The sequence below is a fragment of the Siphateles boraxobius genome, unplaced genomic scaffold (assembly GCF_051911475.1).
Source record: "Siphateles boraxobius isolate OS27281-9 unplaced genomic scaffold, OSU_SipBor_1 9, whole genome shotgun sequence".
NCBI lineage: Eukaryota > Metazoa > Chordata > Actinopteri > Cypriniformes > Leuciscidae > Siphateles > Siphateles boraxobius.
In genome coordinates this window covers 357,370-373,387 of record NW_027509219.1, presented here as the reverse complement: position 1 = coordinate 373,387, position 16,018 = coordinate 357,370, and the positions used below count along the sequence as shown (strand labels likewise).

At 37.4% G+C, this 16,018-nt stretch overlaps 2 protein-coding genes across 4 annotated transcripts in view; one reads left to right on the top strand and one right to left on the bottom strand.

The window, feature by feature from the left end:
- The window catches only part of phyhip (phytanoyl-CoA 2-hydroxylase interacting protein), a 277,032-nt gene that overhangs the window by 118,092 nt on the left and 142,922 nt on the right, over window positions 1-16,018 (top strand). The window lies entirely within an intron of this gene.
- Window positions 1-16,018, bottom strand: part of vps13a (vacuolar protein sorting 13 homolog A) — a 95,311-nt gene that overhangs the window by 27,567 nt on the left and 51,726 nt on the right. For 2 of the 3 annotated variants that reach the window (XM_077223659.1, XM_077223660.1), the window contains exons 44-57: window positions 15,490-15,650; window positions 13,546-13,649; window positions 11,112-11,397; window positions 8,812-9,222; window positions 8,625-8,729; window positions 7,699-7,845; window positions 6,944-7,075; window positions 6,724-6,857; window positions 3,796-3,922; window positions 3,453-3,682; window positions 2,526-2,679; window positions 2,148-2,294; window positions 231-312; window positions 45-114 (exon numbers count right to left, since the gene is read on the bottom strand). In XM_077223659.1, coding sequence (XP_077079774.1) covers window positions 45-114; window positions 231-312; window positions 2,148-2,294; window positions 2,526-2,679; window positions 3,453-3,682; window positions 3,796-3,922; window positions 6,724-6,857; window positions 6,944-7,075; window positions 7,699-7,845; window positions 8,625-8,729; window positions 8,812-9,222; window positions 11,112-11,397; window positions 13,546-13,649; window positions 15,490-15,650 — 2,290 coding nt within the window. Of the gene's footprint in view, window positions 1-44; window positions 115-230; window positions 313-2,147; window positions 2,295-2,525; window positions 2,680-3,452; window positions 3,683-3,795; window positions 3,923-5,102; window positions 5,190-6,723; window positions 6,858-6,943; window positions 7,076-7,698; window positions 7,846-8,624; window positions 8,730-8,811; window positions 9,223-11,111; window positions 11,398-13,545; window positions 13,650-15,489; window positions 15,651-16,018 lie in introns of all 3 variants that reach the window. The other variant, XM_077223658.1, reaches the window with a different exon arrangement.

Here is a 16,018-nt window from a genome sequence, read left to right as displayed (position 1 = left end):
GTGAGAGGAATGCAAGAGAGAGACTGTAGGAGGAGGAAACGCACTTGATGCGCAGAATGTCTGAGTGTCCGGCGGCTCTGGTGATGATGCTGACGTCAGCCAGCGGTTTCGGCTCTTTAATGAAAAAAATGAATATGAAATATTCCAGATTTGTTGGAACCAAAACAAACTATTAAATAAGAATATAAAAAAAAATTACATTTCACACGATTTTGCGTGGATGAACTGACCTGAGTCCATGCTGACTGACTTGGGTGGTTTGACGGGGTAGAACACAAATGGGAATATGGCTCCAGGTAACTGGTTTTGGATCTGATCAGTGAACAGGGGCGTTATAATATTTTGTGCACTGACCATAAAAAATATATGAATTTGTGTTTTATATATGAAAAAGTCAGATAAATGACAGGGGGCGCGTTTCCCGTACAACGACATAACTCGCTTCTTAACTACCGTAGTACGATGCATCATTGAAGAAATCAACTGGCTCGTCACGACTGTTTCCCGAAACCGTATTGTCGCAAAAATGGTCGTTCAACCACGCTGGTTAATGATGTCACTTTTAATAAATCTGTTTGAGATCAGATTAATGCTAGAGGTTTTGCTATAAATTACGGACATGGGATCTGAGGACTATTTCTCATTTTTCTCAGTTACTTTGCTTTATTTCCAGATTCACTCATAGGCTCGTTATTTCGTACTAGAGCATATTTACACATGCGCACTCTTCAGAAATGACGCTTTAAATCTCTTGACAAACTAAAAGACGTAAATGACATTTATATTTATTCTAAATAAAAAAATATAGATTGTACTGTAAGACTGGAAAAACTGGAAGGACTTTAAGAGAGGGCCACTCTCTGAGAAAACAAAGGAAATTAACATTTGAACTCCCCCTCATTCACTATTCAGACGAAGGTCTCACCTCCCTCATCCTAATCTACATTTCTGTCCCCCATTCTTCATCCTGGCAGAGATTTCCCAAACTCACACAAGAATCTAAATTGTTTAATGTGAATGATTATCATCAAGGTTTATACATGTTTGGTATTATTTGAAATGTCTTGGTTACGACTGGTACAAATGTCTCATTCCCAAAGAAGTAAACCAAAAGGTAATAAAGTTCTTAGGAAGTTTAGAAATATCTTCCACACCCTCCAATACTGGAGGGTGTGTCTTTGAGTTAACACCTTCTGACCATCTGACAGAATGATGTTTAGATTTGAAATGAGGTCTGGGTATATAATAAAACGCAGCGAGAGCTCAGGGCCTTTTCTGTATTTGAGATCGGCCCGTGAGGCTGAGAGTTGCGAGACTCTCTTTATTCTAGAGCATTTGATGTTTTGCATTGATTATCTTTGAATTGATTATGAAATTGTAATGATACATTTACCTGACATATTAAATTGTGACATTTGATTATTCTAATTGACTTTGACATTATTTTCATTCAAGAGTTTAAAAGAATAGTAAAACATTCGCTCACATTTAATGATGCACAGATATCATTAAAGCCTTTTCATTTATGGAGTCAGATGAAATAACGAGAAAATACATATGAGAAAATGTATTGCATTTAACCAAGAATACTTTGCCGCGAGAAAAGACAGTAACACGCAAAGACCTTCACCGCTAATTCGATTACCGCCATTGGATCGAGTTAGACGGCCTTACAGTACTGAATGTCAGCTTGCTTAGTTGGCTCAAGATAAGGATTTATTACGTCGACATGTCATGCAACTAGAAACTCTTGCTTCTAACCACAGGTCGAGAGCTGTCGTTCAAAGCACACAACCTTACGATGCTGTTTGCGAATGTTCGTTGGAAGGATAGTTTCAGGAAACACAGACTCGTTGAACTACGCTGATAACGACTGAACTTGCGACCATAGTTGGCAAACGATGCTTTTGGGAAATGCACCCCTGGGATTGTGAGCCTAATACCATTGCCTCTAATGTTCTCTACGATCACCTTAGCTCACATTGCTTTTGGGAAACGCAGCCCATGTGTTGCGTTGTGCATTGTGCAAAGCATTGTGAGCCTAAGACCATTGCCACCAATGTTCTCTACGATCAACTTAGCTCACGTTGCTTTTGGGAAACGCAGCCCTTAGCTATGCCAATTGCTTTACTGGGAGTGAAACAGACCTGAATCCTGTTGATCTGGACCCGGTAGGTTTTCTGACGGGCGGAGACACTGTACTCCACCTTCAGTGCAGGCAAGAAGTTCCTCCTGAGAGGAGCATCAATCGGCTGCATTATCCTCATGTCCAACCCATTTGCAGCAAACAACACCTGATGGACAAATTAAAACAAGCATGACTTCTCTCCTTCTTGCAGTCTGTGTTATTTTGCAACTTGGGAGGGGGTTGCTGATGCTGGCCAATGGCAGATATAATGCCCGTTATATAAACTCTTAAGTTTAAAAATAGTAAATAAGACAAAATTGAAAGCAAAATGCAATATTTATTTGAATTGGAAATAAATAATTTGACAAGACGTAAATTGGTTCCTATATGCCCTAACCTGGTAGTCGTTCTGTAGGTCAATGATGGTGCTGTCCACTGGGCCGCTCTCCATATAATCTCTGTAGTGCTGCTCCAACATCGAAGCCTCTTTAACACTCAAAACCTTCCATCGGCTTCGCTTCTTAGGCTTGGTTTCCCACACCACATCAGAACTGACCAACACACACACATAAAGTTAACTTGATCCATTTCTATAAGCAAAATATATCTTTTTCTCTTACCAACACCATTTTGGTGTTTACACCAAGGACATTAAGTATAACAGCAAATATAAAAGTTTAATAATTGTTCTAATTCTATAAGAATAGCAGAGCTCACACCACTACTATACCGATAAAAGCACACAGGAACAATATCGTTAAATTCACTTTCAGAATTTTTTTTTTAAAGCTGATGAACATCTGATGAGCTGATAAAAAAACACTGACAGCCAATCAGAATCAACCTGACTTCAAAGAGCTTGAGCATTTAAAATTGGCAGATGACAAAATTGCAGAGTGCTTATAATAAACAAAATAGTATTGTGCATTACTTTGCAAAAAAGAAGTACACTTTGGTATACTTTTCAAAAGGTTATTAAAAGATTATTTTTAAATGTACTTTAAAGTAAAACATTTAATTTTGACATTTTTTTGATTGCACTTTTTAATATAGTGTATTTAATTGTAAGAAATATAGTCAGTACTCTTAAGTGGCCTTTTATTTCAGTAATATTATATGATCTACAAGTAGTTTTTAAAAAATATACTTTTAAGATTTGAATTAAGTGCACTTTTTTTCCAACAAGGGTTGGTGTGGACGCTAGTTATCATTATATTTATCTTTATAGTTATTGTTCTAGGTCTGAAAGGGCCTTAAACATGCTTAACATTAAGTTTAGCTGAACATTAACACTTTTTCGTGCCAACATGCCGCCCAGCAGTACCTGGTAATGCCAATGAAAGCCACTTCTTGGCTGGTGGTGTTGTTGACCAGTGAAATGCCAATGTTCTGTAACGCAATGCTGATTTCCTGTTCAGCTAGCTCAATTTTCTCGCTCTCGCAAATCTTCTTGTAGACACGCCGGTCTGTGGTGAAAAGTGCCACACGCTGGAGGCCTTCATAAAATGAGATGACGAAAAACTTTCCCTCCTTGTTCATATCCAACAACTGGTCCTATAGAACAAACGAAAACAGAGACCCAGACGAGCATTCAGCTTCACATCTACAATCAAGTGCAGGATTAAGTCCATAAAGTGTGGGGGAAAACAGATTTTTATAGTTCTAACCTCTTCACTCTTCAGCTCTCCTTTGAACTTGCCCCATTTCCAGCTCAGGATTCTTGAGCCGGTGGGTTCAGCCCACGTGTAGTAGACGGCCTGTCCTGGACCCAGCTCCTCGATCTCTGTCTGAGAGCTGCCAGAATCACACCATTAGTTCAGACGGACTTACACATGACCAAACATCACACAAAAACATACAAAAATTGCAGCAAAGTTCAACAAACTCTGTACAGAACAATAAAAACAAAAAATCACAGTGAACCGTGAAAACACACAATCGCCAAAAGGTTTGGGGTATGATTTTTCTTTCATAGCAAATTAATACTTTTATTCAGCAAGAATTAATTAATTAATTAATTAAACGTGTCAGTAAAGACTTTTATAATGTTACAAAATATTATGAATTCATTATGAATGTGACACTGAAGACTGGAGTAATGATGCAAAAAATGTAGCTTTGATCACAGAAAAAGTTAGCATTTAAAAACATTTTTTAAATAGAAAACAGTTCTTTTAAACGGTAATGCTATTTTAAAATATTGTTGTTTTTACTGTGTTTTTGATCAAATAAAAGCAGCCTTAGTGAGCAGAAGATACTTATTTAAAACATTTTACAGAGCCCAAACTTTTGAACGGTAGTGTGTATTGCAAAAAAAAGAAAGAAAAAAAAAGATTATTTTATGCAACAGAATTTAAGTTTGTTCAGACTTTATGAATGTGAAACACTTTCACAAGTTACACTTTATAATTTGAGAGATAAAGTTAAAATTATGGCAGCAATGCAGCCACAGCAGCCAGGAGCTCACGGTGTTCTTATAGCATATAGAAGAAACCACAGAAATAACAGTCATTTACACTTCATACACAGCACAGGCAGTTCAACTTCCCTTTAACAGCCAAAGTCACAATAATTAAGTGTCCAAAGAGAGAAAAAAGGAAAATTATTCATGCTCTGCACTTCTCATCAGAAAACGTTCCACTAAGACACAACACAGTTCATTGTTAGCAAATGGAATTGAAGCTGTAAGCACAGAAACAGGAAGAAAGTTGATGCCAGATTTTTGTTTCCTGTCCACGAAATAAAACCATCAGAAGAGAAAAAAGATGAGCGCAAGGTTCAGTTCAGACTCCAGCCTTAAAAGCTGTGGAAGAAAAATAAGTTAAAGAAGAAAATGAAGTGTTTTGGATGGGAGTGGTGCGTCTCCCTTCACCAGATCCTGCGTAAGATTGCAAGGAAAAGAAACAGTTTCATGCGTCTCAGCCAATATCACTTTATCTGTTCTGTGAGAGTGTTTATGTGTGTGTTTGTGTACCAGAGGGAATCGGTCTCTTCCCCCAGTGATAAAGAGATATCCAGTATCTCATTCTGAACCAAAGTAGAACATTTCCGCTTCTTGGTGCTACAAGGGAAAGAAACATAAAACCAAACAATACAGACAATTAAAGTGATTAAAAAAACTCATAAAAACTGTAGAGTAAACTTTCAGGGGACGAAAGCTTGGGTTTCATTTTCACTGCATTAACAATATATTCACACTCTAGAAAGTAGACAAAAGTAGACGCACGACTCAATCCAAAACACTTCATTTTCTTCTTTAACTTATTTTTCTACCACAGCTTTTAAGGCTGGAGTCTGAACTGAACCTTGCGCTCATCTTTTTTCTCTTCTGATGGTTTAATTTCGTGGACAGGAAACAAAAATCAGGCAGCCAACTTTCTTCCGGCCCACTTTAACCCCTGATTGTATTGTATTGTATTGTATTTAGGGCTGTCAAGCGATTACATTATTTTATCTAATTAATAACACGATGTGGCGAATTAATTTGGCTGAGAAATTTACAGATAATTTAAAGTCATTGTGATTAATGAGAAAAGCATCAAATAGACATTACAAAAAGCAACTTTAGAATAGAATTTTTTTTATTGATTCAACATAGAATTTATTTCACAAACTCTTAGGCTTCAACGGCCATGACCGTCATGACGAGAATTTTAATTTTAAGCTGGACTAAATATATTTTGTTTTTCTTTATTAATATGGAAGTAATTAAGCTTTAATGAAATAATACTCTAAATAAGAAACTAAAACTATCAGTAGATGGCGGTAATTAATTAATTAATTCGATTCGTTCAAATGGCTGATTCATTCAGGAATGAAGTAAATGGCTCTTTATGAACAAGTCATTGAATCAATAGTTCACCCGATTGATTTGCTCAAAACGCGGATTCATTCAGAAACGAAACACGCTGTGTGTTGCTCGGAGACGCACACCTTTTCTGCTCTGGCTTTAAAAGGTAATATTTTGGTTGGCAAAATTGAGACGATAACAAAACAGTGTCTAAAATATAACAATCTTAACTTGTTATTTATTGAACTGTTGCATAAAATCAAAATCACATTTGCACTCGTGCAATATTGTGCTCGTTACTCGTGTGATATTGCTTAACTATATTAAATGATATAAATATGAGACACAAACTCTCATTTTTCCCCTGATATCTTGAATTTGAGGGTCATTGTAACTGGATCACACAGTGAGCTGTTGCTCGGCTTCATGTTCGTCACCAATCAACTTATAATGAAAGATGAACTACGCACGTCTGGGGCGGCGCGGGTTTGCGTTAAATTCGTTGATAATTTTAACACAGTATTTTTTCCTATAATTAAGTTAGTGCGTTATATAAATAATGTTATATTATATGTAACATGTATACATAAAATGCTGCTAGATTTTGTAATCTACAAGAATTCACAATTGCAATGTTCATTTCATCAATAAAAACCAAATGCAAGGCATATAAACATACAGTTCATGACGAACAGGGCCAAAAACAACGGACCCTTGACCATCGGACAATCCATATTGTTGTCCCAGACGTTGTCTTTAAACTACTTTGAGCTTTGATCTTGCACATGATGTTTGTGGTCCTCACCTCTGATGGAACTGTAGCGTCTCGTCTTTAGTGTGGTTGATGAGGAGGAATGGAGCGGCGCCGTCGTGGTAGTCAGAGAACCGGATCACAGCCGAATGTTCTGTCAGATTCACGTCCACAATAATACCACCCAACTAGAATCGAGAGCGACAGAAGAAAGGGGTGAGTTGAGGGGGAGTGTGTTTGTGTATCTCAGTCTGTGTGGGAAACACTGACTCACGGTTTTGTCCAGGTGCAGCAACAGGCAGTTCTCTGGTTGGTGGAAGTCAAATGCTTGTGGAGACGATTTACAGCCCTCCACTTTCACTTTGAGTTTCTTGGAGTCTTTTTCTGGCCAGAATGGAACGGCAGCCTAAGGAGCAGACAGATAGATATTATATATATATATACAGTCAAACCAAAATGTATTCAGACACCTTCAATATTTCTCACATTATCACAGATAATTTGCTATAGTTTAGAAAATGGTCGGACAAAATATGACAAGAACTCAGAGTTATCAAATCAGTTGATATTTCACTGGTTTTGTCCATCCTTCTGTTTGACTGTCTCACAAATGAATAATGTTGAATATCTGTCTGCTGTTAAATTTTAACTACACATTTAGATAATTTATCAAATACCAATTTAGCTCAACCAATCACCAAGCAATGCTTCATTTTGTTCAGTCTGTGGTGTAAAAAGGTGCATTAGCAATTAAAGAAAAAACACTTCAGCAAAACATGATCAGATCAAAGTGTCTGAATAATGTTACTGGTAGTCACTGTATGTAGAATTATTGGGTATTATAGCTCTCAGTTTACTTTATTTTGTTATCCTCACTTACATAGATGAAGTATCGAGTCCTGCACCCACTAGTAAAAAAAATATCAAAAGTGATATCCGGTGTCTGAATAATTTTTGGTTTGACTGTATCTATCACAATTCAGAGAATTATTAACATTTCTCTTGCGAGAACCAGCTTTATCCCCTGACCTGTCCGGGTCGTGCCTCAGTCCAATGCTCGAGACCTTCCTCACAGACCTGAATCACATGCTTGGTTCTGTTCACCAGCATATAGAAAGGCAGGAACGTCACCAACCGTGTCAAACTGAAGCTGGACGCATCGATCTTCACTCCCACCTGCCATCAAACCACACATTACTCAACACTTATTCAGCTTAAGTCACTGTGGCATTTGCAACCCATTTTCATTTGTGTAATCTGACATATTTCTGAGTGAAACAGAAGATTCAATGGCGGAAATAATGCAGGATGGGACTTGACGATCAATTGGGAATTGATTAGATTGTGAAGGTGATGATCAATACAGTGTTATTTTAGAATTATTTATATACTATTATATTATTCATTCATTTTTGAATTTGAATATTATTTTTATATTTCAGTTTTGTTTTAGTCATTTTGTTATGTGCTTTTGTCATTTTTATTAGTTTTTTATATTTCTATTTAGCTTTAATTTATTATTATTTCAGATTTAGTAAAAGTATTGTTATTATTTAAACTTCAACTTATTTTATTTTAGTTAGTTGCCAAGGTAGCATATCTCATTTTTTTAATTTAAGCTTTTCCATTTAATATTTATATTTAAATGCATTTCAGCTTTAATTATATTAATAAAGTAAATTTTATTAGTTTGAGTTAACAACAACACTGCATCACAGTTTTTAACATTTTTGTATGAATTCTTTCCTTAACTTAAAAATAAATACTTAAAATGGTCCATAAAATTTACCATGTATACACACACACACACACACATATAAACAGTATGTGTGTTTGTGTGTGTATGTGTGTGTTTTTCCCCCCTTAACTTATATATATATATAAATAAGGTCAATTTTGATTTCATTTTGACTTTAATGTATTAAAAGTGATGGCTTCAACGAAAGAACGGTCACCATGTAATCCTTCTGTCTGCCTTTGCATTTGACGTCACCATAACTCCCGACGGTGTCAATAGAGAAATCGTCTGATAGTTCACTTTCTGAAATCATCAAGCGAATCTGTAAACAACAGAGTGACAGAAGGAGAAGTTAGATAACTGATCAATAAAACAGCTAATATTCACTTGACATTCTTCCCAACCTTGTTGTTCTGCAGAAAGTTGCGTGGCTTGAAGGAGAAGAGGAGAGGCATGTCGTAATCCTTCGGATGTTTGCGATGAATATCATCTGCCTTGTACTGTAACAGTCTGCCGGTCTTATTCACCATCCAGTAAGGTGAGTGAATGGCAACCACCACCTGACCCTCCTCCTTCTTAACATGAACAGCAATGTCTAACTCCGGCCTCGCATCCGGATCCTCTTCTGATCCCAGCGAGTGGAATTTGATGAAGCTGATCTCTTCATGGTCGGAGCAGAGACTGTAATGGGACTCCCAGTCCTGCTGCAGGTATCCCAGAAGCCTCAGCTCCAGAGAGGAGAAATCCATGATGGCTGTGTGGATCTGGGAGGAGTGGCCCTCTTTTAGTGAGGAAGAGGGGAAATCCCCATTGCCCTGCAAAAACAAAACAATATTTAACTTAACCGAAAGTAGTATTACTTTCATTGTGGAAAGTCTTTGTTGCGTTCCCAAATGCAAATTATAAGCGACTCAAACACAGAGAGAACTTGCAGAGAAGCATTTACTGTGAATCGAAACTGAAAATTATCACATTGTTGTGCTTTACTCTGAAATATGCAGCGCGTCACAGTCATAGACTGTACAATAATATGGACGTAGTGTCCCGTGACGTCACCTTTAGGTTTCTAAAGAGCATTTTTGGGAAAAGAAATGGGGAAAGAGGCGGATTAGCTGAGGTGACGTGACGCTAACAGACAGCAGACAAACGCTAGTAGTGACATCAGCGGCACTCCACCTGTCACTCAAGTGGCCATGCCCTTAATTATGCAGAACTTTAAGGCTTAATATAATTTAAGGATGAGTTATAAAAAAAATTCACCCCTCACAGTCGTCATGAAGGGCAAAATTAGCTATATAGATCAAAACCCCTTTTTGCACCAGGCTGTAAACACATTTTTTTCTGCTGTAAAGTTGTGCATTTTAACATGGAGGTCTGTGGGATTGACTCTCTTCTGCAGCCGGTCTCTAGTGGCCAGTCGATGAACTGCAGTTTAAGTCACTTCTGTGTCGGATTCAAGAAAGAGAACGGAAGGTTGCCGCTTGGTCGGAGTATATACTTATAATCTATATAATTTGATCACAACCGTTGTGATTTGATGATTGCAAAAAGCCATATCACATTCTCACAACAATGCATTTTCAAAATATAAAGTTACCCGGCAACTGGCGAGTAACGCTGTCTCAGTGCAGATTTTTACTCGCATTAACCCTAACTAACTGTCCTGCAGAACTGCAATCCGCGCATGAGGTAAATGTATTTATTTTAAATGATTTAGTAATTCTTTAAGGCTATTTCGTAATTTCAATCATCATACAGTAACCCCCCCTCCAAACAATTTATTTCTCTGTTTTACACAATTCACATGGGTCGTACTTTTCAGATCGGAAAATAAGCAAATCCTTTAAAATAGGGGGGGGGGGGGGGGTTGCAAACCCATGATAAATGCTAAAACAGGGAAAATTAGAATGCATAATTAAAATATCCAATATCAGCCAATTTCTATCCAATATCAACTGATCGATAAATTGAAATAGCTCTATTATAGGCAAGAAAAACTATATGGAACCGTTACAGTGGGAATCTGTAATAAAAGACGATACCTGTGACAGGCCAAGCTGTCTCATGGCGCTTTTCCACTGCATGTTACGGCTCGGTACGGCTCAGTACGGTTCGGCTCGGCGCGGCACGGTTCGGCTCGCTTTGCTTTTCCACTGCGTGGTACGACTCGGCTCGGCGCGGCACGGCTCGGTTCGCTTTAGCTCGGTTGCTTTTCCACTGCAGTTAGTACCGCTTCAAAGTGGGCGGGATTATGACTGATCGTTATAGTTTATCCGCTCCTCGGCAACTAACACGAGGAACATCTGCGCTTCTCGTCCACTGACCACGATTCAGCCGTTTCTTTTTTGGAAGTTTTTTTTCTTCAAGCAAGTCAAGCAAGTAGTTTTAAAACATTGGAGGCTGTTACTGGCTATTTAAATCTAGCGGGTTTGATGTCTCGCAAATACAATGACGCTGGTAGTGACGATTGTGTCTGTCTGACCAATCAGTGATCTACAGAGCTTCCACGTCACATTTTAGTATCGGTACGGTACACTTGGAACCTCAACAGAGGTGGTATCATTTAAAGCGAGCCGAAGCGAGCCGTACCGTACCGTACCATGCAGTGGAAAAGCACCAAAGCGTGCCGTACCGAACCGAACCGTAAAGTACCATGCAGTGGAAAAGCACCATCAGTGGACCGCTACTAAAAGAGCTCTTGTACCTTCAGCTTGAAGGTGATGGGGTACGGCAGAAGGTTTCGGAGGAGAACCGTGGGCCACAGGTGCAGAACGATGGGCTGGTCAAACTCCTCCTCGGTGCTGTGGGACAGCACAGCGTCTGGAAGAGGAACCATGTTGACCTTCAGCATCTGGGCGCGGTCTTCATGATGATGGCAGTTCTTCTCCAGACACTCTCCCGGCTTCTCAATCACCTCGTTATAAGTGAAACTATCGGAGCGCTCGTACTGATCCTGGCCTTCAGTTACAGGCTGCAGACTCAGTTCAGCTCTGAAAACAAGCAACAGATGTTTGAAAATGGAAAGCTTATTGGTTTAAAGTAGGGTGACCACCATCAAACAAACCAAATGTGGGACGATTATATGTTTGTGTGGGACAATGTTACCAACACTAAAACATAACCTGAAACTGTTATATAATTTTTATCTAACTTAATAAAAACATTTGTATTCTGGCTTTCAGCTGATAAAAATTCTTTGTTCTTTAGTCCCTTCCAGAAAACACAATTACATCTCAATGTAACATAACACGTGTTTATTTTACATGACATTTAAATTCAACATCACTGAGCCCAAAGGCATCATGCAGATCACAAATTTTGAAACAGTTCTGACCAAGTCCAACTAAAATCCAACAAAATAAATAATGAACAAATAAAATATAAACCAACATGAATTTAGATCGTTGACAGTCTTATATATTAAGAATATATTAAACCAAAAACGTTCATATTTTTATGAAAGGATGTGAATTAAAACAACCACAGCAAGCAACAAGTTGATCAATTCTGTTCAATTTAAAATTTAATTTACCGAATTATCCATTTGTTTTCTGACAGAAACACATGGAACGAATCACCGCTCCACATTTTGATTGACAGCCATCACAACCGTGACCGTGTTTACCCCTGTCCTTTCAACCATTGCATAGGATTTTAAAAACGGCTGTTGTATTTGTACTTCTGACGAAGCGCTGTTAAATATAGGTGAAAAACTACGCCGCAAAAATAATAAATAAAATGCTTTCTTAAAATGGCAAAAGAACGCATACACGTTTTCTTAATATGATAATTAAAAACCTACAGACTGATGAAAATGCGGGACATTTTCTCAATACAAGGGGTGAAAATGCTGTACGGGACAACGCAAAGTGGGACGGGTGGTCACCCTAGTTTAAAGTGCCCCTATTGCGCCATATTAAAGGCTCCTACAAGAGGTTTGCATGCCTCTAAGGTCAAAAAACACTTTTTCTCATAATATACGTTGCAGCATCAGCTCTTTTCTCACAGTGTCTGAAACAGTTCGATAAAGGATTCAGTCTCTCTAAACCCATCCTTTCTGAGAGCCTGCTCTGCTCTGATTGGTCAGATGGTCCAGCCTGTTGTGATTGGTCGAACACTTACAGCGCGTTTCAGACACCAAATGCCCATTATCACATCTGAATTTTATCTCTGGATCTTTCTAAGCACATGATAAACAGTGATACGAACCTTAACGATTGTGTCCGTTTTACTGTATCAGTTCCAGCGCGAGTCTCATCACTCGCGAAAGTGAAATCGCAGAGCAAAACCGACATGAACAACACGAACCAAAAGTCTCAGCTACAACTACAGTGTTTGAGGGCAGAGCAAAGTTATCATTATTTTCCTGTTTATCACTGTAAAGCTGCTATGAAACAATATGTATTATATAAAGCACTATATAAATAAAGGTGACTTGACTTGACATCCTTCATGGGCAGCCAATGAATACCATTGACTGGCATTATGCAAAATCTCAAATTCTCAAAAAAACTCAAATTTAAAAACTCTAAAAACTCAAAGAATCAGTTCTTTCTTTTGCAAGACAATAACTCATTATCTGCACTTTGATCTTTGAAACTTTGCAGACTGCTTACATTCACAAACAGCTATATTACATATGAAAGGTGATATCCAAAAAAAGCATAATAAGAGTCATATATAGGATGAAGGAATGATTCAGGCTAAAATAAAAAATTTACAGATTACATTAATATTTGAGCTTTTCATTCCTCTATTCGACCCCTATGACATGCTAGTTTTTATCTGCGTCAAAATAGGAGAAAACTGGACAAGGTTTGAAAAATACATTGAAAACACCTGGTCTTATTAATACATACAAACTCGTTATACAGAGAAATTAATTTTAAAATGTAAGTGGGTAAAAAAACATAGAGTTGGGGTCACTTTGCTGTATTTAAAAAAATAAATAAACCCATAACAACTAAGTTTTGTTTCAGTAAATAATCCATCATGTAACCGTGTTCATGATTAGACATAATGCTGTATAATGCACATATATATTTATTAAGAAGACATAACTGAATAAGTTACTCTGTGACTCTGCGAACTACAGTCTGAAAACCCCTGCTTTAAAGAGTCTTTTATCTGACACTGACCTGTAAGAGCCGAGCGGCACACAGAACTCTTCTGTAGGCAGAGAGATGCCCAGACACTCAGATCCTTCATAAACACGGATCGGCACCGAAAAGTGGTTGATAATCTAGAAAAATCAAGAAAAAAGCAATGACATCATGAACAATACAATGGAAGGCATTTTCTGCCAATTTTAAATAAATCAATTAAATGATAAAAATGAAAACTAAAACCAGAGTAACCATTACATTAAAGAAAACTATACGCAAAATATGTGACAATTTTGAATGAAATTAAATAATTTTATTTCAATTTTCAGTGGCAATGCATCATCCCTGTCAAATTGAAAAATAAAATGGAATTATTTGTTTGATTTGACGTTTAATTTTCACTACAATCTCAAGGCAAGACTGGCAATTTTAAAATGAAAAGGCAAACATGTTTTTACAAAGCTTTTTCATTAATGCTCATGCAATAATAGCGACGCAATTAAAATTAAAATGTAAGGTTAAGTTTTCATTTTATTTCCTCTTCTATTTCACAGTTTTCGCGTTTATTTTCAGTCATAATGTATGCAAATGATATGTTAATGAGTGGGTGGGGCTTATTCTGAGAATGTCTGAGGGTGAAGGAAGTTATTAATACTATAAAGTCGTGATCATATTGCATTTGAGACGAGTCACGATGGTGCATGTGTGTTCTGCACCTGTGTAAAGGAGATGTCTATTTTTGCAGATATATTTGTCTATATTCGTCCTTCAAAAAGTAAAACCGACACTGCAGGCTGCAGATACACACAGCGTAAACAAAGCAGCGCGTGCTTACCGAATACAATATGTTCACGACATTAGTTTCAATAATTTAAACGTGCTCCGCCTCCGCACTCACTCCTTCACCCTCAGACACTCTCAGAATAAGCCCCACCCACTCATTAGCATATATTCTGCATACAGGTTGATTTTGAAAGTGAAAACTGAAATAAAAGAGAAAATAAAATGAAAACTAAACTTTTTAATTTGAATTGTCACTATTATTGCGTGAGCATTAATAAAAAGCTTTGTAAAAACTATTAGCAGTTTCTTTTCGCCACGAGATTGTAGTGAAAATTAAACAATTCACCAATTGCATTTTATTTTTCAATTTGACAGGGATGATGCATTGTAACTGTGAAAATCTTAATTTAAATTAAATATTGGAAATTGTCATATATTTCTATATTTTCTATGATGAAATGGTTAATCTGATTTTAGTTTTCGTGATTTTATAAAATTAAAATGCATTTCATACAAAACCTGTCAAAGGTGAAATAAAATGCACATATTGAATATTGTAGCTAATTTGATTATGTTTAAAGCTATTAATGAAAGTATGGCATTTTATTTTTTTCTCAAAATCAGAGCAGAAATTTGGATAGAAAAAGAAAACGGGCTTGACATAAACCTTTCTGCTCCCCAACCACTGCCGCCACTGGCTTTCCAAAGTTAATAGCCACTCAGAAATTGTTTTCAGCATTTTCACAAGGGGGGAAAACGGCCATATAGATATTTTTTAAATATTATCGCATAATTTGGCGGCAGGTATATTAGGCTGCTGTCACTTTAAGACCTGACTCACAGATCTGGAGCAAATTAAACAACTGAATGAGGAGAGGCGGGTTTGACGGGACTCATTTTTTGGCTGGAAATTAGTATTGGAAGCATTTCAGATATTTCAGTATCAGAAAAATCTGAAAAATACTACATTGCACTTAGTTTATTATTTCAGAAGCCTTTTAAAAAGACTACAAAAAAAAAAAATGTATATATTATTTATTAAATTCAACCCGCCAAAGTGGCTCGTAGGAGTGACTGTTACACGCCACTTCTGAAATACACACGCATTTGACGGGTTCATGGGTGTTACTGTCAAGCCCTGGGTGTCTACATTTTGTGTGTGACTGATATGTGTGTGTTTTAAATAACATCCACCTGGAAAGGAGAGCGGATCTTGACATATTTGCTCCCCTCAACAGTGTAAATCTGACAGACAAAGAAGCGAGTGACACCGGAGTCACGATGCATGACACTGTACATGCCCCGTCCCGTTTTGATCAGTGGGATCACGCTTGCGGTAGTGTGGCCAACCGGAGCTGGAGAAGAGGAAAAAGAAAAAGAATTTAAATAGTTTTTGTATAGAAATTTTGCAGAATGCAACAATAAAACTTAAAAGTCCCCCTGTGGAGAAAATCCAGCTTTTAATGTTGTTTATATGTTTATGTGGTGTTTTTAATATGCTTTAAGACAAACCATGTGTAAATTCATAAGTCGACAGCATTGCCGAGTATTTTCTCCTTAAAACTGCAGTGAACCAAAGACAGTCTCAAAAACACGGTTTGAAATCGCTGGTGTTTCTGACGTCACAAACTACCTCGTAACCAATCAGATCAACGTTTGATCGTCAACGAGTGGATCTCTGAGCTGCTGAGTTACATTCAAGATATTTTAAGGCATGAAGGAA